The 26,931-nt window shown below is 33.3% G+C and overlaps 3 protein-coding genes across 3 annotated transcripts in view; 1 reads left to right on the top strand and 2 right to left on the bottom strand.

Moving 5' to 3' along the window:
- Positions 1-10,477: 10,477 nt before the first annotated feature.
- HELRODRAFT_174879 (hypothetical protein) lies at positions 10,478-17,072 on the bottom strand (the record flags this gene model as incomplete). Its single annotated transcript, XM_009022314.1, has 17 exons — positions 10,478-10,553; positions 10,669-10,733; positions 11,306-11,384; positions 11,856-12,007; positions 12,279-12,404; positions 12,578-12,647; positions 12,734-13,074; positions 13,327-13,470; positions 13,566-13,615; positions 13,779-14,031; positions 14,244-14,532; positions 14,675-14,699; positions 15,006-15,156; positions 15,300-15,480; positions 15,892-15,939; positions 16,173-16,177; positions 16,989-17,072. 17 exons carry the CDS (start codon positions 17,070-17,072, stop codon positions 10,478-10,480), a joined length of 2,139 nt encoding a protein of 712 aa, XP_009020562.1.
- A 512-nt stretch (positions 17,073-17,584) lies between these two features.
- On the bottom strand, positions 17,585-19,072 carry HELRODRAFT_174878 (hypothetical protein; the record flags this gene model as incomplete). Its single annotated transcript, XM_009022313.1, has 6 exons — positions 17,585-17,716; positions 17,888-17,950; positions 18,139-18,244; positions 18,389-18,434; positions 18,588-18,765; positions 18,989-19,072. The coding sequence occupies 6 exons, from the start codon at positions 19,070-19,072 to the stop codon at positions 17,585-17,587; spliced, it is 609 nt and encodes a 202-aa protein (XP_009020561.1).
- Positions 19,073-20,346: 1,274 nt separating this feature from the next.
- Positions 20,347-26,931, top strand: part of HELRODRAFT_174877 (hypothetical protein) — a gene marked incomplete at both ends in the record, with an annotated part of 12,862 nt that continues 6,277 nt past the window's right edge. Inside the window, 2 exons of the mRNA XM_009022312.1 lie at positions 20,347-20,369; positions 24,400-25,123. Of these exons, the coding sequence (XP_009020560.1) occupies positions 20,347-20,369; positions 24,400-25,123 (747 nt within the window). The remainder of the gene's footprint in view (positions 20,370-24,399; positions 25,124-26,931) is intronic.

Below are 26,931 nucleotides of genomic sequence, written 5' to 3'. Positions count from 1 at the left end.
AATCATCTAGAAATTTTGATAAAAATTATTATTATTATTGTTATTATCGTTTAAAAGTTAATCTAAACTTTCAGAAATATCAACAGTACAACGAACACATGGCGCCTGTGAATACACATGAATCAAATAAATCACACACACACACACACACACGCACACGCACGCACGCACACACACTTACAGGCGCACACACACACACATATGACATATAATTGGCAGGAATTTCTTTGCCCCTAATTACAACGACGACAACAACAAGAGCAACAGCAACAACAACCTTTGTCCATAGTTCTTTATTATACAAGACATCTGACAATATGAATCTTTCAATATGAGATGCTGGCATTCGAAGGAGGACACTAATGCACTGCTCATACTTGCGACTCTATTAAACGATTTCATAGTATTTAATGGCATCTATTATATAATTAATAATAATTTTTTTTTTAATAATAATTATTAATTATTAATATTAATAATAATTTGTATTTAAAAATAATTATGAATGATATAATGAGTAAAAAGTAATAATAACATGATCATCGTCCTTCATATCGGTGAAGACTTTCTGGCAGAAGCATCTGTAGATGAAACTCGCGCTAATCACTCTCTTATGCTGTGATGATAGAAATATCACAATTGGATGAATGAATGGATGCATGAATGGATGCATGAATGAATGAATAAACAAATAAATGAATGATTGATTGAATGTATTAATAAAACAGTTAATCAATAAAAAGAAATAAATGTATACACACATGCACAAACCCATACACACAGACACACACACACATACACATACACACATACATATATACATATATGCATACATACATACATACACATACATACATAAACACATACACACAAACAAACGAACGAACATTCAAAATTAAGACTTGCGATTAACCTGAATGGATATATATCTGGCTAGGCCAGCAATAGCATCGATATTCTCAAAATTGGCATAAGCCATGACCTGTGATCTTACCATCACAATCACATCATCATTATCATCACTAGCGCCACCACCACCACCATCATCATCATCATCATCGCCAGGATCATTATCATGAGAAACTGTCGCTATTTTCTTGCCTAAATTCATTAGCCGCTTGTAGTTCAGTCCTGCTTTTATGTGAGTGTTGATCGATTGACAGATTGAAAGAATGAATGAATAAAAGAAAGGACGAACTAACTAATGAATGAATGAATGAATGAATGAATGAATGAATGAACGTATAAATGAACGAACGAACGAATAAATTAATAAAATAATGAATTCATTATTGATTGAAGAAATTATTGATCGGTGGACTGATAAATTGATCGATCAATGATTTATTTGGCTAAATAGAAGAGAGACAGAGAAAGAAAGAGAGAGAGAAAGAAAGAAAGGGAGAGAGAGAAAGACGGAGAAAGTGAGAGATAACCCAAAGTGGGGGCTAACCATGTAGAACTTCCTTCAAACCATTCAATATTTTCACATGCCTTGCAAAAGAAACTTCTGAATAATGAATAATATTACCATTGTTATTATTATTATAACATTTAATTGGATGAATGAATGAATGAATGAATGAATGAATGAATGAATGAATGAATGAATGAAAGATTTTAAAAATGAATGAATGAGAATGAGCGAATAAGGGAATGAATGAATTCAATAAAATTACTCACATATGAACAAATACTATTTTATACTTAATAAAATCAAAAAGACAATTAATTCAAACTTTTATTTTTGATGGAATCTCTATCCAATTCCTCTTCCTTATCGTCATCATCATCATCATCGATCAGACGACTATTACTATTACCACCGCGACTATTACTATCACCATCAGACTCGCAGACGATGTACAGGCAGTTGAAGAATAGAATCAATCGGTCGTAATCATCAGCACGGATGTTCGGAAGTACTTTCGTAAACATTTCGTCACGGAAACTAAACGATGACGTCATTTTTTTTACTGTTGTTAATGTTGGTGGTGGTGACGTCATTTCCGCCGTTGTCGTTGTTGTTTTTGTAGTTGCTGCTGCGTGTTGTTGTTGCTGCTGCTGTTTAAATGTTTCCAACATGTCAAGTTTGTCGATTCTCGCGCGAATCGACTCTGTTGACAGACTATGTATGGAGAGTTTTGGAATGGTTTTTAATGACAGGTTGATTAATTAATTAATTAATTAATTAATTAATTAATTAATTAACGGATTGATTGACTGGCCAATTGATGAATTGACTGACCAATTTATTGACCGATTGACCAGCTGATTGATTGATTGATTGACCGATTGACCAGCTGATTAATTGACTGATTGAATGAATGAATGAATGAAAAAATATAAAACAGCCACCTCTCATTATCAAAGAGATACTCCAGGTGTGACATGCACACATCACTTGCAGGTACGTTGTTTCTCCTGGCCAGAGATAGAGAAGTCGACAGTTGCTTATCATCCAGTGACCTCATTTCATAATTAAATTATTATTATTATCAATAATTATAACAGTAATTATTATTATAATTATATTAATAATAATTATTACTGTCATTGTTGTTGTTATAAATTATCATAAAAATTATTACCAGCGTAATGTCATATAACGAAAGAATGAACGAATGGAGAAATGAATGAATGAATGAACAAACAAATGAATGAATGAATGAACAAAAGATTGATTAATCAACCAACCAATCAACCAACCAACCAACCAATCAACCAACCAACTTCACTAACATTGCCATGCCTAATATGGTCTCCTTCATATATATCTCATCTCTGGCGAATCTTGATACATCAATGTCTGTTCGCAGAAGATAAAATTCACGAAAAAAAAAGCTTAAAACAATTATTTAAAAATACAAAAGTGGATTTAAGTTAACAACAACAATTACATCATCATCGTAAATAACAGCAGCAGCAGCAGCAACAACAACAACAACAACATCAACAGCAACAACAACAACAGCAGCAGCATCATTCCAACCAACCATGGTGAATTGTCTTGAGAGATTTAATCTGCCTGAAATTCAGGAGCGCATCTTTATGGCGATGCATTCTGCTGACGTAATCTTCGACATCGTCACGCCATTTTGATTTCTTCTTTTTCCAACATTTAATAACCTCACGAACCAATGAGAATGGAGAGTACTCGTGGGGGTTTCTGATTGGCTGCTCGTGGGAATTATGTAGCCAATGAGCTGCGAGTATGGCGTAGTAATATATAGCAAGCTGGTAGACTAGTGGTGATTTGATTGACTCGTTGTTGAATAGATCGTCTGCTAACGTTGGCTGCGATGTGATTGGTCAGTCAGTTAACCAATGAGATTTAATGGGGTCAATTAATTAGTGAGATTTAATGAGGTCAATAGTTGAAATGTAATCGTGTAAATAAGACTAGAGCAACGATAGATTGCAATTAAACGAGGACAACAAAACAAACACAATGAACGAATGAACGAATGAATGAATGAATGAATGAATGAATGAATGAATGAATGAATGAATGAATGAATGAATGAATGAATGAATGAATGAATGTAGAAATGAATGAATAAAAATAGAAATTCTTTCTACTTGAGAGAGTGCCAGCAAGTAGACGAGGCATAAACTGGTATCTCTATAGAGTGACGAATGTGCTAACTGTAGCAAAACTGTATGAAGGAAAAAATGAATGAATGAATAAATGAATGAATGAACGAATGAATGAATGTAGAAATGAATGAATAAATAGATAATTGACTAAATAAATAATCAACATTTCAGTAATCCAACCTTGATTGATGACGTCATTCTTTCTGGTGACATCATCGTCATCGTCGTCCTTACCATCAGCATTACGTTGGCGAGTGCAATTAGATAACAACAACGTCAACGTTGCCAGGCTCCTTTCGTGGCTGTTGTTGTTGATGACGTCATTTGATGTTGATGATGTAAGGTGCTGTTGTTGACGTAACGTGTAGTCCACTAAGTCCTGAGTGTATATATATATATATATATATATATATATATATTAACCAATGAGATTTAATGGGGTTATATATAGAGAGAGAGTATTTTATGAATGGAGTCACACACACACACATAAAATCACATACAATTACACATACATACACACACGCGCGCGCACACGGTCACAGAATTGCATGACAGATCATCCAGGTGCTTATAACCATTAGGCTATCCAGTCTCCCAGCGCAATTTTAATTGACGAAGAAAAAAAACACGATACATACATCATTAGGTAGGCATTTAGATGACTGCTTGTAGGTATCTTCGAAGAATGGATGATACAGTTGATAGGAAATGATACTATCTTCTTCATCATCGTCATCATCATCTTTGTCACCGTCTTCACCATAGTGTTTATATGCTGCAAAATGGTTCAGCTTAATTTAAGGAGGTACTTTCTAGATCGGCTGATCAAACTTTGCAACGAAAATTTTACAGGGAATTCGTATATATTAAAATTTGAGACATTTTTCAAACAAAGATAGATAACAATTTGAATATAACTTCATACATTTAAACTTCTTGAAAGGTTTTTTGCTCATTTTCTTCTTTCCGTCCATCCATCCACTAATTTCACTAATACTTCCTACCACGCCGGCCAACCATTTTGTATTGGAGATTGTTGACTTCATAGTTTTGTCGAAGACATTTTTAGTTTGGCTGAAAAGTTTTCTGGACGTTGTTTGTTGTTGCTGTGACTGTTGTTGTTGAGATGATGACGTCGTTGTTGTTGTTGATGACGTCATTATGGACGGCGACTGCTGTCTTGTTAGTGATGTCACATGGTTCGTTGTTGATGTTGTTGTTGTTGCATTTGTTGTTTCAATCATTTTCTTATAGTGGTTCTAATGGTAAATTTAGTGAGTATGTATGTATGTGTGTATGTATGTATGTATGTATGTATGTACGTATGTATGTATGTATGTATGTATGTATGTATGTATGTATGTGTGTGTGCGTGTGAGTGTATTTTTTATATGTGTGTTTGTGTATGTGTGTTTTACATACCTGACTTTTAAGTAATGATAACGTGTCCAACAAATTAGGCAGATAACGATCGGGTGCATGTAGGAGGCAATGCTTCAAGAGATACACTCTGCGTCCATCGATACAAAGTTATTGATTGATTGATTGATTGATTGATTGATTGATTGATTGACTGATTGATGAATTGATTGATGATAGATTGATTGATGCTTTTCTGGGAAAACTCACAAACAAACAAACACACGCGCGCACAAACACACACAAACAAACACAAACAAACAAACACAAACAAGCACACACACACACACACACGCACAAACCTGGCATCATCATCATGATAATTTTCTTCCTCCACTAATAACTTACAGACCATCCATCCATCCTTGTACTTGTGGCCAATCATCTTACGGCACGTTTCAAAAGCCGTCGTATAATCTCTCACCTTATTATTATTATATTTATTATTATTATATTTATTATTATTATAATTATTACAATCATCATAATCATAACCATAGCATCAACAATACAACAAAACTACAACTACTGCTGCTACTATTACCACCACAACAACAACAACAGCTTTTACTACTACTACTACTACTACTACTACTACTACTACTACTACTACTACTACTACTACTACTACTACTACTACTAGTACAGCTAATAATAATAATAATAATAATAATAATAATAAACCTGTAAAGCGAACTCTGCCACGATGTTTAATATCTTACACACGCCAACAACTTTGCTGGCACCGTTATCATATTCTTTGGTTGCGTTATCTTTATCTTTGCTAACTTTATTGTCTTTGTTTACTCTACGATCTATGCTGACTTCACTGTCTTTGTTTACGTCATCGCCATCATCGTCTATATTATCGTCTTCGTTATCGGTAATTTTTAGTAGTCTACCTAGCTCCAATACCTTCAAGTATTGAATAATGTCTATTAAATATTTAATTTTTAAAAAAGTTATAATTATTAATAATAATATAATTAAGAATAATTATATTTGATTTCGTTAATGACGGTAGAGGTGATGGTGATGATGATGCTGGTCGATGGTAACAATGGTTATAGCGATTCCAATTACCTTATTGATATTCTTGTACATCATTCTCTTCGCTTTGAAGACTTTCGTAATCAGATCCAATTTATCAGTCGTCATCCGTACTGATGTGGTGCATGAATGGTTAAATCAATCAATCAATCAATCAATCAATCAATCAATCAATCAATCAATCAATCAATCAATCAATCAATCAATCAATCAATCAATCAATCAATCAATCAATCAATCAATCAATCAATCAACCAATCAATTAATCAATCAACCAATCAATCAACCAATCAATCAATCAACCAACTTTGAACGGGAAGCAAACCCACGCCTAGGCTTTCCAGCATGGCGACAGCTTCAATCAAGTTCAATTCCTCTTCAATGCACGCTGGCCTGTCTTCAAGTAACTGCAAGCATTCTCTGTGTGTGTACGTGCGTGTGTATGTGTGTTGTTTGTGTGTGTGCGTGTGTGTGTGAAGGTGTGTGTGTGTGTGTGAAGGTGTGTGTGTGTGTGTGTGTGTGTGTGTGTGTGTGTGTGTGTGTGTGTGTGTGTGTGTGTGTGTGTAAATCAATGCCCCACCTAGCGAGCATCATATCCTGGTCAGAGATAGAAGAAGAGGAGTCGAAATACTCCCTGGAGGCCTGCATGACCAACTTCACCGACGTCTCATAACTGCACCTATTCACCAAGAGATCATGGTGGTGATGTTGTTGCAACTGCTGCTGCTGATGATGAGTAGATGATGATGATGATGGTGATGATGATGGTGTGGTGTTGAACGCCCTGCTGAATGGCGACAACGACGATTTTATAGATTGCTTGATCGTGGATTTTATGCCTCCAATGTGGTGGATGGGAGGCTGTTTTTGTGACAGCAACGACGACGACGACGACGACGATGATGATGTTTGCTGTGATGATGATGATGGTTGGAGTGATGACGACGACGACGACGACGATGATGATGATGATGACTGCATTGCCGTTTTCGCCAGTTTGATGTGAGCTAGATTGCCGGAGCAGAGCAAACTGCTGACGAAAATCTGCAGTGAGGAGGATGATGTCAGAAGTGTTAAACGAGGCGACGATGACGTCATAAGAGGAGCGTCATCGTTATGTTGTGATCATCATTTTTTTTAACGAATTTAATCACCACTGCTATACCACCTCAGAATCATTTTTATCGCCACATGACGAAACATACAAACAAACATACATACATACAAACTAACAAACAAACAAACATCTGTTTTTCGCTTATCATAACACCACACCTATAATAATCATATCAGAGAGTCGGAGAGAAAGAGAAAGAAAGAGAGAGAGAGAGAGAGAGAGAGAGAGAGAGAGAGGGGAAGAGAGGGAGAGAGAGAAAGAGAGAGAACACACACACACACACACGACCTCATAGCACACATGTTCTGGCACACACATCATCACATCCTGTTGGAGGGTACACATGTCTGAAAATAGAAACCTCAACTCATCATCCGTCACTGGCGGGTGCCTGGAATAATAATAAATAATAATAATAATAAATAATAATAATAATAAATGATAATAATTATAATAATAAATGCAAAATGGTTAAAAGTGAATGGAGCTTAAACACAAAAAAAAACCGCCAAAACAACATTCAAACTTTTTGACAGACGTCCTCGCGATCTTCGTGAATATCTTTACGGCGTCTGTTTCAGATTGCTAATAAAAAAAATAAATAATAATAATAATAATAATAATAATAATAATAATAATAATAATAATAATAATAATAGTAGAGTAATAATAGTTGATTGGTTGGTTGGTTAGTTATGTGGTTTGTTGGTTGTTTGATTGACTGGTTAGCTGGTTGATTGATTGATTGACTGACTGATTAATTAAGCGTTTGATCAATTATAATAATAAATTTTAAACCTGTATATCTTTAATTTGAGATAGGGTCATTTCTATACCGTTCCTCTTCAATATTTCAACACCTCTGTTTTATTTTGTGTTTTTTTTCAACACTCACAACAAAACAGCAACAACTTTCGCAACAAAACAACAACAACACTCGCAACAAAACAACAACAACACTCGCAACAAAACAACAACAACACTCACAACAAAACAGCAACAACACTCACAACAAACACGTCTGAAGTTCATTCTTTGTTGAATTGATATAACCATCATCATCATCGTCAGTAGCAGACAAACTGGCGATTACTGACTTCATTATACTAAGTTGATCGCAGCTGCCAATAAATGAAGGAATGAATGGATGAGTGAATGTATGAACGATACAACGAATGAATGGATGAATGAATTAATTAATTAATGGATGGATGAATGAATAAATAAATGAGCGATACGAATGAATGAATGAATCATTCAAAACGAGTAAACCAACCCATTATGTGCATACAAGCATTCTCTGCCAATCACAGCCATCCATCTATTCGTCTTTATTATCGGTTCAGCTACCTAATGAATCAATTCGTAATGAAAAAAACAATATTGAGAAAATCGGTAATAGCTGCTACATCACATACTTCCCGCACGACGCACACACGTACACGAACGCACGCACACACGCACGCACGCACACATCACCATCCCACGAAACACATTAGTCATATACGCCAAGACAGCATTCGATTCAAGTTAGGGCGCGATAAAATCTTTAGACGGGCAGAAAGCACTCCTACTGCACTATTATAACACCATATTATGACATGTTATTATTACATAATGATGCTATAATAACATTTTATTTCATTTAGATATGGGCATACGTTCTTCGTGCCCATTATTTCATTATGTTTTATGTTTACCGGCTGAGCTGATTTTCTCCACACAACAAACCTCAGCTCCACTCTCTTTAAAAAGCAAATCAACGTAAGTGAGATCATCCCTTGCAATGGCGACCAGATAACATTTAAGTAGGTCGTGGTATGTTTCCGTTGTTGATTTCTTGTACTCCTGCTTCTCCAAGTAAGGCTTGACCCATTTTTTGAGGTTTCTTATGAACGTCTCCTTGTTTGACTGTGCGTTATGATGATTATTATTATGATGACTGACATGATGGTTAGAAGGTAAGTTACAACTGCCAACCAACCAATCAACCAACCAACCAACCAACCAACCAACCAATCAACCAATCAACTACCAACCAATCAACCAATCAGCAACATTCAACCAATCAACCGGCTATCCAATCACGAACGACCAGTCTACCTTGGCCATCATTAACTTGACAACGTCAAGAATTGACATCCTCAACAACGAGTTGAATGTCAAACTATCGCTAACGTGACACTCATACGTCAAAGTTCCCATAGTCACCAGGTTGTCGTAGAGATCCGAAAGCTCCTATTGGTCAATTTCAATTATGTCGGTTAAGCTCTTTAACATGATTGGTTATTTAAAATTATTTAGTTTTGCATCCTGTGTACGATTGGTTGTTTGAGAACGTTTGATTTAAACACATTGCTGTGATTGCTCAAAATTATTCTTGTTAAGCCAGCCAAACAATCAACCAGCCAATCAACAAACTGTCCATCCTATCAGCCAATCAGCTAACTAGCCAATCCATCAACCGACCTTGAACCCAAAGTCGATAGCCAATTGGATGAGGGCAATAGAACCATCGACGCAATTGGACAGTCTTTCCATCTCCAAACATCTGCCTCTGTACCAGTCTAACATTGTATCTCTACTTAATGATACCCCTCTAGTATTATCATTCATTATCATTATTATTATTATTAATTATTTATTTATTTATATTTAATAATATTATTATTTATTATTAATATTACTCATATTATTAATTTTTATTATCATTATCTTATAAAAACTTCATGTATCGAGAGATTAAAATGTTAATGGTAAAAAATAAAAAGAATAACAAAAAATAATAATAATAATAATAATAATAATAATAATTTATTATTCTAACTTGTATTTTGATAGGTGTGGATTTTGTTCATAAAGGATTGATGCGTCAACGTCATCATCACTATTGCCAATGGCAATAGTGCTTTCGTGCAACAAACTGTGTTTGTGTGTGTATGTATGTATGTGTGTGTGCGTGTATATATGTGCGTGTGTGTATGTGTGTTTGTGTGTAATTTTTAGTTAAGAAACAATACAATACCCCTTGCAGTGAATTTCCGACCAATCGGCTTCTTGCCGCCATTTTAACGTCGGCCATTCTTTCATCTGATTGGATGAGCTTGTAGAGACAATACCCAATCATTGTAAAGTGCAGTTGAAAGGTCATTATGTAACATTATGAATATTTAAAAACATTGAAAAACAATTAAGATAGAGTAATTAGTAACAAAAATAATGATTAATAATAATAATAATAATAATTATTATTATTTTTATTATTATTATTATATATAATATTATAACTTACTCCAAAGTTGGCAGAAGACTGGAGTACAAGTCAGGTGATGTTGTCTCTGGAAAATTATTTACTATGGCCAATCTGTTTAATTAAGAAAAAATAATAATAATAAAATAATAATTAATAAAATAATAATAATAATAATAATAATGATAACGAACAACGAGCATCAAAGATACAAAGAGTGGCCCAATACCTGTGTGGCAGCAGCTGTTGGCCATGGTATGTGAACATGCAACTGAGAGCTGACGTGTTGCAAGTCTGAAATTAGTTTGGAAAAAATATAGATGTAGACCAATCAATCAACCAGCCAACCAACCAACCATTCAATCAATCAACCAACCATCAATCAACCAACCATCAATCAATCAACCAACCACTCAATCAATCAACCAACCATCAATCAATTAACCAATCAACAAACCACTCAATCAATCAATCAACCAACCATCAATCAACCAATCAACCAACCAGCCACTCAACCAGCTAACTAACCCTGGCATAATCAACAGCAAGTTCAATTATGTTGTCAGATCTGAGCCTGACAAAAAAGTTACTGTCATAGGCTTCATGCGATTGGCTGTCAGACGCCAGTATCTCCTTGTTATTTGAACAAAACATCAGCCACATCAATAATCACATTAATAAAACATTCAATGTAAAGAATTGAAATAACAGAGCAAGAGAAAAAGAAAGATAGAGCAAAAGAAAGGAAGAAAATGAAACGTATTTGTACACCAAGTGATAGTATGAGAGAGAGAGAGAGAGAGAGAGAGAGAAAGAGAGAGAGAAAGAGAGAAAGAAAGAAAAGTAAAAAAAGAACAATAGCATACTTGGTATGTTTGAAGTCTGTCCATATACTGTAACAATCTCAACCTTGTCCTACAGAGTTCCTTCTGCTGAAAGTTCAAACTGTGGTTGTTCGTTTATATTTATTCTGTACAAGACCATACAATACAATACAATCAATGGTAAATGGTACAAATTTTTTTCTAGACTTTTTTTTAATAAACAACATTAAAATTGTTAAAACATGAGTTCACTTTTCAAAGTCAATCATTTTTAATAGCTCCTCCTTCTTTTTTTTCTTCAATTTTCCCTGCTTATTCCCGCCATTATCACTGACGTCATCATCGTCATCGTTATCACCATCACAAAATAGGAACCTGGAAAACGAAGTAACAGAAACAACATCGTTACTAAAATTAATCAAAATTATCAACAATAGACAGCCTAAATATAATAATAACTGTAACAAAAAAACAAAAATAGCAACAGCAGAATAGTAGCAACGATATCAACCGCAATAGTCACTACCACAATAGCCACAACCACAATAGCCACAACCACAACAGCCACGACCGCAACAAAAACGCTACCGACCTGCCATCATCGCCATCACTGCCAGCGGCTACGACAGCCTGCAAGTTAGTACCAATGAGGCCGTGCTGGATCAACTCGATCATGGCGACCATGCTGGGGACAGCCCGCTCCAGACACTCATGCAGTACCCATGATCGTTTACTGACTCTCGACTGAAATTAAAAAAATTTTCCTTAAAAAAAAATATTCATTCATTTATTCATTCATTCGTTTGTTCGTTCGTTCGTTCGTTCGTTTATTCGTTCGTTCGTACACCCACGCATAAGAGTTCAACGGTAGAAAATTTAGTCTTTTTTTTTGTTTTTAAAATTAGTTTTTGTCGTCATTATTGTATACCTGCTTAACAATTAAACGATTTAAAATGAATATTTGATTTTAATTGAATATTAATTAAAAACGATAAATAATAATAGTAATAATAACCAAATAATTATGGATGGTATCGACTGTTACAGTTGACCTTTTCCACTGTTTCTGATAGGTCAGGTCGCAGTCAAGGTCATACGTCTGAGCCAATAGGAGAGCTTCTTCGTATTCCTCGTTATCAAGCTTGTGAGAAAAAAATTGTAAGTTATTTTATTTCAAGAAAAAAATAACTACAAATAGAAACAATAAGTTTAAATAAAAATTTGCAAGAAAAAAAACAATAACAATAATAGCAATAACAATAAAAACAAACAACAATAATAAAAATAATAATAACAAAAAAATAATAATTAAACCTTGCTGGCATATAGGTCTTCAGGTGTAGTTGACTTTATACAATACAGCCTATAGACCCTTCTTAACATTCTGAACATAAATATAATAATAATTATTATAATTATAATTATTATTAAGGGTTTTCGTATCCAAATTAAACTAAATAGTAGACCTACTTTTGTCTTTTTTTAGGTGCATGAAATGCCTCTAGATCAGTAATATAGTAGAGCATGTATTTTAAATAGTTCGTCAAACTCCTAGCCAGACTACTATCATCAGTGACATCTACATCGTCGTTAGTCGTTGGTTGGTCGCTATTGTCGTTGCTGCCGCTGCTGCTGCTAGTATTGTTGTTGTTGTTGTTGTTGTTGTCATTGGGACTGTCAAGATTGATGTTAAGCTCGGATTGTGCTATATCATCGTCGTCTGGGCCGTTATTTAGTAGTAGCTGGAGCTGGTGTTGCGGCGCTGCTTGCTTTTTCAGATTGATAGCACTGCCAGCGTAGGATTTTTCACACTGAGGTGGTTAGATTTACTGTCTAGTGAAGTTACTAGGCAAATAGGAAAAATATAATCTATAGTACCTTACCTACTGGATGTATTAAGTGAATATGCAGCAGCGACAACATAATAATTAAATACGCTGCTAAAACAATCAACGAATCGAATTATTATTCAATATATAAAACCTGAGAAGCTTACGAAAACCCAATGAGATATATATTAGACGAAATAATAAAATAACAAGGATAGAAACCAAATGACAAACTTCTAGAACATAGAAGCAGCCATCTTGAAATCTCATCAAGGAACATCCCTGTTGAAAGACCTCTGGGGTCTTCCCTAATCGATTAGTGAAATTAGTGACAGACGAGACAGTTAGGCAGCCGGTATTTCTAACTACAATCAGATCCTTTGGAGATAAATTAAAAAATTAAATTGAGTGAAGCACACATGAGAATGATGAAAATTTGATGAAAAACTCCAAATAAAAATATTAAACTGAACCTCATTAGACCACCACGAGAAATCAACAACGTGGTAAGCTGTCTGCTGATCTGAATTATATTTATTGATATCTTTTAAAGTTAATTTTATAATTATTACAAAAGAATATACGTGAAAACGAATGAATGAATGAATGAATGAATGAATGAATGAACGAATGAATGAATGAACGAATGAATGAATGAGAGAGAGAGAAAGATAATATACACAAACCGTTAGAAGCTTCAAGTTTTTTAGGATCTTTGACATCATTAGAATGAAGAAATTCTCGATCACCTTGTTCCTGGACTCCAAATTTTTTCACCAACTTGAATGATGGCAATGACCAAAAGCGAATGGATTCAGACGCGTGCAACGTAACGAGCCTACGACAATCTGGGGACGCCGCCATCTTAAAAATGACGTCACTCTGATTACCTGACGACCAAAACGGCTGGATGAGAGCCGACAACTTTTTCGTCAAACTCTAAAAGAGAATACACTTTAGTTCAGGGAAACAAAACTGTTACAAAATAAACAGTGAACAAAAATTTAAAGAAAAATTTTGGAGTCTTTATATGTTCAAACAAATGAATGATTAATACATGAAAGGAGGCCTGAACAAATGGAATGAACGAGTGAATGATGAAGAAATAAACCAAAGAAGAAACAGATGAATAAAAGAAAGAACGAGCTAACGTTTGAATTTAAAAGGCTCTCAAGCTCATTTTCAAAACCATCAACCATTTTATAATGTGGTTCCCCAGAAATAAACCTCCATGCCGAAACGCCATAGTTCTGAATGGCTGCCACCTCCCCTTCCCCACCCTGACCCGCTGCTGTCCGGTTCGGCTGGTAATCTACCACCAAACTGCCACCCCCGATTAGTAGGATGGAGTAGTTAGGCAGGTAAAGAGCCTGGGTTATACCATTTTGATGGTACTTCTCAAATGAAAAACTGTGCAAGAATTTGTAATCGCCTTCCTGGCTGTCAAAATTGTTACAATTTTTTTCATTAGATTTTTGTAATTTTCAATTAATTAACGAATTAATTCGCTGATTGATTGATTATTTATTTAATAAAATAATTAACTAATCAACTTAATTAATGGATAAGTCAAAATGATTACCTGATGGCATATGCAGTCAGGTTTCCTGCAGTATATATGATTAATAAGTGAGACCATAAAGTAAAACATTCTTTTTAAATAAAATTAATTAAATCACCTTCCTACAAATTAATTTAATTAAATCACCTTCCTACAAATTATTATAAAAACATGATAAATACAATTGTGGGCAGGCAAACAGACAGATGTAGAAACAAAAAAATAAAAAATACAGATGCACAGACAAAAAAATACAAAAAATCCTGACATACATATATAGAGACATCCAGACAAACATCCAAACAGATGTACAAAACAAGAACCATGGAAACCAACCAGCCAACCAAACAACCTTTATAATTAAGAATCAACATTTCACAAAACCAATGTTGTTGTTGTAGCTGGTTGCTGCTACCACTGGAATCAGGTTGCTTTATAGTCATACTCTCCTTAAAAATGATTGAACACAGAGCACCACTCAAGTCCTCTGGCAGGTTTGTGTTCTGGAAGATAGTTGTGAAGCCAAAATCAACAAAAACAGTTATGATAACTGCAAAAAACAAAATAAGAAACAGAAAAGATACGTCAAAATGAAAAGCCTGCAATAGTATACACAACAACAGCAAAACAACACAACGTAACCAACCGGAGAGATATGGCAGAGAAGAGAGCCAGCAATATTATACAAGAACACGTTGCCAGCGCTGTCAGAGAGAGCAAGGATGGAATCATCAGGCGCCCAAGCCAGAAGTCTCCACTGGGGAAAGTTGTCCTGCGTTGGAGTGCTAAACCTCACCAGACATTCGGTGAAGTCATCATTGCTTGATCTTTTAATAAAGTTTGGGTAGCGAAATTTTATGTTTAAATAATAAATAAAATATTTAAAAACTCATTTATAAAAGAAAGAGTCAGATAAAGTGAGAGAGAGAGAGAAAGAAAGAAAGAGAAGAGAGAGAGAGAAAGAGAGAGAACAAAGATGAAGATATTTTGTGAAGGTGTCATCACTTAATTTCTGAAAGTAGAGGTGTATTTTTTTGTGAAGGTGTATTTTTTTGTATTCAAATAATAATATAATACTTAGAAAATTAGAGAAAGAGAAAAAAAGAAAAAGATAGAGAGAGAGAGAGAAATGGAATCAGTTACACTCCCTCACTGCAACAATAAACTTTCACAGAAAAAGAAAATGAAAACAAGTCACACATTTTTTAATAAACTAATGGGAACTTGATAAAGCCTACCTAATCTCTATAGAATGATCACAGAGGATGGCTGCTAACTCTTTTGTGCTGTTTTTTTGGTAAATTAAATGTAATACAGTCATGATCAAATGATTGATATAATGGATTTCATTTTAATTATAAATATACAGTGATATTATTGCCCTTAGAAAATAATCTAAGATAATATTTAATAATATTATTGAAAAATATGTCTGTTACTAACTTCGAAAGGACAATTTTCCAGCTGATTTGTGAGTTAATGAACTTCAAAAACTCTGCTGAATGGCATTCCAAGGTACTTTGCCTAAGGAAACAATTAAAATTAAATTAAAAATGAATAAATGAATGAATAACTCAATTAATTATTATATGATTGAAATGATAATAAAACAAATGCAACAGAAACATAATTATTTAATTATTATACAAAATTATAAATAATAATTGTGAATTCTATCAAATTGACTAGAGACAATTACCTCAATAGCCAGCTAACTAAATAAGACCAGGTTGAATCTAAAAAAATCAATAAGTTTTTAATTAATTAACTAATTTATTTATTTATATATTAAAAGCAATTATAACATTGACAAAACAAGATAATTTAATAATAAATATGAATAATTAGATAATAGAGATAAATTTATTGATTAAATTTAAATTTTAAAACATTTTTTTTTATAATAAAAGACAACTTTTTAACAATTAAAATCAGTTTAATATTTATTTATTTAATTATATATATATAAATATATTACATAACAACGTTTTTTGATTGATCTCCTAATTTCTATTTATTTTTAATTTAATTATTAAATTTGGTTACTTTTCCCTTGATGCTCAATCAAGCTGTTGCATTTTTCTCTAAATGAATGTGGCTGTGATATTGTTTATATTGAATTAAAATTTGTAATTTAATATTATTTAATATTTGAATCGCAATTGAAATTAATTTATATTATAATTTTGAAAAATATTGATTTGATTGATCATTGATGAATAATTGGATAGCAAGAATAGAGAGAGATGGTCCACGTCATGATTGAAAAATTTTCACAAAGTTAAAATAAAAATTTTAAATCTAAATAAATAAAAGTCGTCATCAAAACTAATACCACTACTTCCGCGTTCAACTGCCATTCAGAATTTACAGTTTTTACGTAGAGAATATTTTCAGTACACTCTATATCGCCCGCCATTGTTTATTCTATTCGCGAAAGACGAAAAGTGAAACCAAAGACAAATTGTCTTTTTTAAATATAATTTGTGGTCGAACAGCTGTTTGATGAATAAGCAGTTTTTAGAGAATTTGCATAATTTTGAAACGCAAATGTATACACTTTTGATGATAATTTTAAATAATCTTTTCACTAATTATAAAATAAACATATAGTGAAAATATCAAACGAATACAAACACAAAATTATTTCTATTTTGCGAAAAAAAAAATTAATTCAAAAATCTAAATAATCCTGGTCAAGCAATAACGTGGAAATTTAAAAGACAAAAAAGTTCGCAGTCGACAGGATTTGAACCTGTGCGGGCAGAGCCCAATAGATTTCTAGTCTATCGCCTTAACCACTCGGCCACGACTGCTGCATGATTCTGTCTGCTTAAAAACCGTTATCTGTATAGTAAGCTAATAAAATATTTGATACACAGACGAACTCTTATTTTTACACATAGTATATGCATAAATATACGCCCCAAACTACAAATTAGGAACGTGGTCATGTTCATATGGTTTATGATTGTTTGGCTCCATGCTATATTCAATTGGAGTGCTGAAAGATGCATTCTTTCTGAATGGTGTTTCAAAGGTCTTCCTAACATCACTAACACTCTGTGGGTTGTGTTTGTTGTGTGTGTATGTGTGTGTGTGTGTGTGTGTGGTTTGTGTAAGATTGTGGTAGTTAATTATGACGGATGACATACTACATGTATAGAGCACATATCATCACTATGACTCATATATAATAGAAAGTATTGCAAAAAAATAAGAAAATTTCATTACTGGAATAATTTTTGAATGTTGAGACCAGAATGTTATGGGCTGTTCATTGATGTAATCGGGCCGCTGTCAGGTTGAATGAAAAACGAAAATGATTTACAATTACAGTGGCATCATTTCACTAGTCAGTAGATACTATACAAAAAAAAACTTTGTATTTGAAATACTCTAATATACATACTTTAGAATAAGTTAAAATCTTAATTTTTACAAATCCAACAAAATGTATGAAACATTTGATATACAGATCTTACATAGATTTCAGCAACTGGGCAACAGCAGTTGACTCTGACAGGCATTTCATTAACAACTACACTCTCCTTTGACTTCTCTTCAACTTTTCTGGCTTCCAATTCCCTACTGCTCAACAAATAATATTAAAAATTATTAATAGTTACTACAAAACTTATAACAAGTGTTAACTATTTATTAATTAAAGTTAAGATCATAGGTATCGAATTTGTGATACGTACATACTAAAAGTGCATTGAAAATGCTACTAACACAGCTTGTTCATGAAACTGTTTTGCAAGCATGTCTGCCTTTGTATCTTTCATTATTAAACAGTAGTGCATCAATTTAGGGAACAATTAAAAATTATCAAATCTAAAACTAAATTTCAATTTTTCATATAAAAATAATATACCTAAAAATTACATTTAGGTATATTATTATCAATGAAAAATTATTAAAAAAAAAGTACTTGGTGTTTTGTCATAGAAGCAGGTTGGCCTGTATGAATTGATATTAACAGTCAGGTCGTCAAATTTTTTGTTAAAATTAGTAGAGAGTATTCCCTTGTGTTCACTAATTAGTCTTGTCAGATTAACTGGTTCTTCTTCACTGGTCCTTCTGTCATTATCCAAACTTTCTACAGCTCTCTGTCGAAACAATGATATGACAACTACTGATTAAATTTTAAAGATTACCATTACACACTATTACAGATTACACTATTTAACTATTAATTACAATTACAGATTACAAAATACAAAGTAATGATTTAAAATGGAATTTTGAAATAATCGTCGCCAAATAAAGGATTAATACCACAAATTAATGTGAAAATAAAATTAACAATTCATTTCATCTCAATTATCCAACCTCTTCGAACCAGTTCTCAATGAGGCATTTAGCATTTGAATTAGCGATGGGGTTGACGTGTCTGCCGTCGAACTCTTTCGGCATTTTTGGTTATTTTTTCACTGTAGTTTATTATTGCTAAATTATAACAAATATAATAAAATTAATGATAAAATCAATAATAATTTGTTTTAATATTTAATCGTTGCAATAATAAGATGAGATTTTTTAAAAAAGTGAGTAAAACCGTTACTATGGTGATATAAAAGTTAGCAGCACTTAATATAGTAGCGCCAACTTTATTAACATTTTAACTCGTAACGGAGCTCTACATGGGTGCATTTGTTGGGAACATGGAAATATATCATGGTAGGTAGGTTGGTAGGAAGACGATTCCCCTCCCACCCCCTAAAAAAACCATGATTGTTTAATTCATTAATTTTAATATGTAATATTCGCAAATTAATTCAGTTTCCATATACCATCATGGACGATGTACAAATTTGCCCCTACCCCTATTTCATAACTGACTACTACAACCGACACTACTACTACTACTACTACTACTACTACTACTACTACTACTATTACTACTATTACTACTACTACTACTACTACTAATACTGCAACTGCTGCTGTTGTTGCTGCTGCTGCTTCATTTACTGTCCAAGAGCGGGGATAAATAAATTAAAATTAAGATATATACCCCCCATATATTTTAACTTACTTATTCATCATGTTTCCTCATTAAAGAGTAACAATTAATTACGTAACAGCCCACAACCAGCCGAATAATTGAATGTCAGCGTGTAATGTTTGCTTATTTTCGAGAAAGTTTGTGCAAATAATTTTATTCATTCATTCATTCATCTATTCATTTATTCATTCATTCATTTATTCACTCATTTACTTACTCACTCACTCACTCACTCAAACATTCATTCATATTGAGCTAGGTTATGTGGGTTTAGTAATAACGCATCTTTGACATTCACATGTGTGGTATGTGTGTGTAAACATGTGTGTGCGTGTGTGCGTGTGTGCGTGCTGTGTATGTACACCAAATAGTTTAAAAAGAAGACCTAGTCTAGTACGTTATCGGTCATTCAATATGAAACGAAGCGATCCAAATGTCATTTGGCATTCTACCTTACATCGGCCCCACGTTCATATCTTCACTAAAGCATGAGTATTTACTCGTGAAAATAGAATAAAAAGACAATCTTTGTGAATCATTGTTTGAGTTTTCAGTTTATTCAAATAAAAGCTGATTAAGCTATATAACCAATATTACATTTTGAAGTATTTGGTTATTTTGGTTATTACGCAATGGCAATGTAACGCGATGTTGGCGTTGCACGTTCATTAGAATTTCAAACATGACCTTTTCACAAAAGCACAAGTAAGCAGCACATCTCTCGAAAATCATTCCACTTTATATGCACCACACATGTGTCTTGTGTGTGTGTGTGTGTGTGTGTGTTTGTGATGTGTCTTGTGTGTGTGTGTTTGTGATGTGTCTTGTGTGTGTGTGTTTGTGATGTGTTTGTGTGTGTGTGAGAGGGTTTGCGTGTGAATGTGTACGTGTGGGAGAGTTTTAGACCGTGGTATTTTTAACCATAGGTATGAATCTATTCTAATATATAGCGATAATGCATCACGCCATTGTAAATAATCCATTATATTAATAATACACAAAGGAACATTAACTACAGGCACATACACACACACACATACACACACACACACATACACACATACACGCACGCACGCACATACACAAACAAACAATTACGTACACTTAAAATTATACAATTTTTAAATTCATTTTTTCAATTGCAATTCAAGTGGTTTTTAAAATTGAACGTCATCGTCAGTGAACGCGTGTCGGCAAATATTTTAAGAGAATAATAATAATAATAATAATAATAATAATAATAATAATAATAATAATAATAATGATAATATGAAACATAATAATAATATGAAACATAATAATAGTATGAAACTACTATTACTGTTGCTACTACTACAACTGCTGCTGCTACTACTACTACTGCTACTACTACTCTTACTACTACTACTATTACTACTACTACCATTACTACTACTACTACTACTACCATTACTACTACTAATATTAATTATAAATAAGAATACTACTTAAACTTCTCTCATTTTTTAACCATTATAACTTCTTATCAATATAACAATTTTTTGTCATCATGTAAAAAAGTAAATGACACACACGCACACACAGACACACACACACACACACACACACACACACACACACACTCACGCTCTCTCTCTCACACACACACACACTCACGCTCTCTCTCTCACACACACACACACACTCACACACACGCACACACACATATATATATATATATACACACACACACGTATATATATATATTATATGAACAGGTATATAAAGGGACACAACTACGAAAATTGAGGCTTATTAAAAGGATCCGGTCGTTTTAAGCTCGTATTTGATGGCTATTTTTCTGTTCGTATATCCTTAAGTAAGTTTAAATGTGTATTTGTTTGATTTAAATATATTTTAATGAAGAATAATATTTATCTAATTAAATCGTATTTAGATTTATTTGTTTATATTAATTTTAAATAAATACGACACACACACACAGACACACACACACACATACACACACGCACACACACATACACTTTCACATGCACTTACATACTCTAATTTTGTGTTTCGTTCCATTGCATAGGGCTTATATTTATTAAAAAACAACACATGGTTTAACATTCCAGCACTTTTTAAAGGGTAAATTAAATTAAAAGTGAACTGAAACTCAAAATTTTAAAAAAAATTAACTTTTTGAATTTTTGATTGATAAATAAACTAATTTAGACTTAATAACATTTTGAAATGTAATAATTAGATGAAAAATAAATCATTTTTCGCCGTAAAATTGCTAAAATTTGCCAGTACAAATTCATATTTTCCGTGAAAAGACGAAAAAAAGCCAGCCAATGCTTTTCCAAGCTTGGATTTTTCAAACCTCGCATCAGGCTTGCAATTGTTATACCATGTATGATGTCACGTAATGTCGTAATATTATTTGTTTAAAAAATAATTACTAATCATTGTCGGTTATTCACGGTGCTGTTATTATTATTAATATTATTTTTATTATTATTATTATTATTGTTTTGTTGTTGTTGTTATTATTATTATTATTTAAATTATTATCTACGTTCTATTATGTTCTATAGCTAATCATTAATGTAATACAAACTGATGAAAGCGTATTATTCTAATAGATGTACAATTTACACACACACACACACACACACACACACAACAAACACACACAAACACACTAACATATGTATACTTACCCACACGTACTGACATATACACGTAAGCATGCACATACATATAATATTGTTAATGTATCTAAAAAGAGAGAGAGAGAGAGAGAAAGGGAAGGAGAGAAAGAGAGAGGATGATAGAGAGAACGAAAAAGAGAGAGAGAGAAATAAATTGCTAATTTTTTTTATTATTATTGTTGTATGTTTTCCACAAAATTTTGAGTGTTATCTACTTGTGATAGTAACGTTCAGATAACATTAATGCTTTGTAACTTATTATTTTATTATTGTTTATTATGGCGGTTATTATTATTATTATTATTTGTGTTGTTGTTGTTGTTGTATTTATTATTATTGTTGCTATGATATTTTTTTCTTATTTTCTGATGCAATTTTTGTTATCAAGCCATCAGCTTTTATTCTCATAAACTTCAACTGTTTTAATTACTTGATAATAATAATAAATATTATTTTTTATTTTTACAGGCCACACGCACACACAGACACACGTACACACACACACGTACTCACGCACACACACACATACTTACACACACACATACACATACATACACAAACAAACGCACACACACACACGCACCTACCTACAATTACAATAGCAACTGTATAGAACTGATCTTAGTGATATGCATGTTTATTTGTGGGGTATGTTTTACTTATTAAAAACCATCTTCTCAAACAAAATAGTTCTCTCTTTCTTTCTCTGTCGTTTTCTCTCTCTCTTTCTTCTTTTTCTCTCTATTTTCTCTTCCTCTCTTTCTCTCTTTCTTACTCCACACAGTATTGTATGTAGCACTATATACATCATTACATAAGAAAGAAAAAAAATAGAAGAGAGAAAAGAGAGAGAGAAATATTAAAAAAAGAGAAAGAAAGAGAGAGTGGCAAAGAGGTGTTTAAATATGTTGAGTGAGAATTCGCATTTGCATTGTCAGTTGGTTTGGTTGGCTGGTGTTTTTACTGGCCTTTTCACGATGGATCTTGTGTGAATGAATGAAGGAATGAATGGATGAATGAATGAATGAATGAACAAACAAACAAATGAATGATTGGATGAATGAATGAATGAGACAATAACGTGTAAGTTAATTTACGAATTAAAGAACGAGTGACTGAATAACAATAAAGGAATGGTTGACTGAACGAGTGACTCAAAAACAAACGAACGAACGAACAAACAAACGAGCAAACAAACACATAAAGGATGAACAATTGATGATAAGCTACAACTATGTTGATTGACAAACAATTATGATGAGAATATAACGACAAGGGTTAATAGTCTATTAGCTACTATTGCTATAAATAAACATTGGTATAAATGAATTATATGCAATTATGAGAGCAAAAATGGAGAGAGAGAGAAAGAGAGAGAGAGAGAAAGAGAGAGGGGGGGGGGTAAAGAGAGCAAGGAAAAGAATATATATTGTATAGTGGCTTGCAAAGTTGTTTATTATATACACGTCAGATAGAGAGATAGAAAAAGCGAGAGAGAAAGAGAAAAAGAGAGAAAGAAAGAGAGAAGGATAGAGAGAAAGAATGGTATATATATATATATATATATATATATATATATATATATATAGTGGTTTTATCATTCGTTTTCAGCGACTTAAATTTATTTAACCTGACACAGTCATTGTCCTTAACTTTTTATCGATTAATCACCCACTGTAGGTTATTATTATTATTATTGTTATTATTTTATTATTATTATTTCTAACTTAATCCAGTATATTAGTTGCTTTGACGTGAAATTATTAATTATATAAACTGTTGTCGTAACATTTAAAAGGAGATGAATATTGTTTCTCGTGTGCTATATTAATGCAATTTTTCTGCTTGTATTTTAACGTTTTCATTCAAGGCTATTTGATTTTTACAATTTTTCAGATATTTTTAAAACGAAAAATTATCTCGAAGTTCAAAACAGTTAACGACTTTATAATTGGAGACGATACATTGGAAAAAACAACATACATAGGTTATATCTCCTTGTCACGAATCGAGTCAGTCGCCTGTTTTTAGTCTTTTAGAGTTTGTTAACTGAACAGAGACGTTCGTCGAGACTTCAAAATTGCTCCGAAAAGCACATGTGCCTACCAGAAGTTGACCAGACGAGGAACACCCACAGAAACCAAACTGGAAAGGAGTCTGACGACCATCGAGCGATTGTTGCGGCGATTTGGCATGGGTTGCATGTCGCTCACATGCCAGCATGCCCACAAGTCCAACTATTGCAGTCGACATCGCAGCAACAGCAGCGGAAGCCACTGCAACCACAACAATTGCTGTCAGCACGGCCAGCAGAAAAATGGAATGATAAAAGATAATTTATCCGGGGTTGTTTCTGTGGACATGACTGAATTCTGCAAGTGGGAGGAGTGTGGAAAGCCTGAAGTCTGCTCTCCTAGGTCTCACAGATCGGTCAAATCAACGTCTAGCGTTGACGACTTCAACCTGCAGACCACAGCAACGTCACTCTTCGACGACCACAACAACGACAAACATCTTCACGGCGACGACAACGGCAGCTGCAGCAGCAAGAGAAACCACTTGCAAAGGCGAAGCATACTAAACAACGACAACAGCCAAAACTATTCAGAGATTCCGAGATTTATCTTAAGCTATGTCTACATGGCCATCTGTGGTTTTGCAAACTCTCTGGTGGTCATTCTCGCCCACGATGTCTTCCCTCTGAGGTCCAAATACCCACCCCTGCCAGATTTGTTACTGGACAACCTGCCTTATAAGACGTGGGCCTTTCCTGCTAGCGAGGTTTGCGCGGGTGTTCTTATGATGTTCACGTTCATCCTGTTCGCCGTTCACAAACATAGGTTGGTTTTGTGTTTGCCGATGTCTGTTTATTATCATTATTATTGTTATTATTATTATTATTATTATTTCATTAACGCCATATTATTTATTTCATCTATTTTATTCATTTGCTTTTAAAGTTTTGAGATCAATAAAAGAGTTTTCATTATTACTACTACTACTACTACTACTACTATATTATTATTATTGTTTTTATTATTATTATTATTATATTATTATTGTTTTTATTATTGTTGTTGTTGTTGGTTTTATTTTCATTATTATTGTGAAATTTATTTATTTTCTTTTTGGGCTGTTAGTATATAGACGGCTTTTTAGCTACATGCGTACAACATCACATACAACTTGTTTACATGGCAAACATGCTTTCATAGAACCACCACTACCACCACTACTTCTACTACTACAACTACTGTTGCTGCTGCTGCTACTACTACTACTACTACTACTATTACCATTATAAGTCTCTTTCTAGTGTTTACTTTGGTGTTGAATTTTAAACATTTTTATTATTATTATTATTACTATTGATTTTTAATTTTATTATTGCTCAGATTGTTCTAAGTTTAGTGTGTGTGTGTGTGTGTGTGTGTGTGTGTGTGTGTGTGTGGTGTGTGTACTGTGTATGTCTGTTCATGTGCTTATGTGTGTGTATGCGTGTGTAGGTGTGTATGTGAGTGTATATATGTGTGTGTATTTTATGCGTTTGTATGATATGTTCGTGTATCAACAATTGTTGAAACGTAAATAGATGAGTTTGATAACAGATTTTGTCCTTTTGTGTTGTATTGTATTTTATTGTATTTGTATTGTGTTGTATTGTGTTCGTATTGTATTGTATGGCAGGGTATTTGTATTGTTTCATGCAATTGGATGATGATGACCGTAAGGATATTTTTACATATCAATACAAGCAATGTTTTGCTTTCATTTGGGGTGTTGTTGTTTTTGTCAATGATTTACTGGACATTGTGGTTTTAGTCTTAATGCTGCTTTTGTTGTTGTTGCTTTTTGTTGTTGTTAGTGTTATTGCTTTTGTTGTTGTTGTTGTCATCGTTAGTGTTGTTGTTGTGGTGGTTTGTGATCTCATTGGTGATTCTTTTTTGAAATGCAATCTTATTTAGTAAATCAAACTTACCCTACTATTACTACTACTACTACTGCTGCTGCTGCTGCTACTACTACTACCACCACCACTACTACCAATATTACTACTACTACCACTTATACTACAACTACTCCAATGGCTGCTAATGCAGAAACAACAATAACGAAATTAGCATTTTGCAAATCTTTACGATAATAATATTCATCATCCAAATGTCATACTAGAAATATCACTGAACGTTTGTCTGTGTATGTGTGTGTGTGTGTGTGTGTGTGTGTGTGTGTGTGTGTGTGTGAGGGTATGTTAGTTTGTATTTGTGTTTGTATGTGTGTGTGTGTGTGTGTGTGTGTGTTTGTGTGTGTGTTTATGTGGGAGAATATGAATATGTCGATACGTACGGTTATTTTAAAAACCAGTAGCTTATTAAACTTGCCTGTACATATAAGTATTGATTTGATTTCAGTTGTATATAATAAATAACACATTAATGTTGCATTACATTTCTTAACAATAAATTAAAATTACTTGCCTGATATTGCTATTACTCATGCTAATACTACTTTCTATTGCATGTCGTTACTGTTTCTGGTTTCTATTGTTGTGGCTACTACTGCTACTACTAATGTAGCTAGTATAACAA

This window comes from Helobdella robusta (genome assembly GCF_000326865.2).
Source record: "Helobdella robusta unplaced genomic scaffold HELROscaffold_31, whole genome shotgun sequence".
In the NCBI taxonomy this organism is placed as follows: domain Eukaryota; kingdom Metazoa; phylum Annelida; class Clitellata; order Rhynchobdellida; family Glossiphoniidae; genus Helobdella; species Helobdella robusta.
Note: the sequence above shows the minus strand (reverse complement) of the source record. Positions and strands in the feature narration are given on the sequence as shown.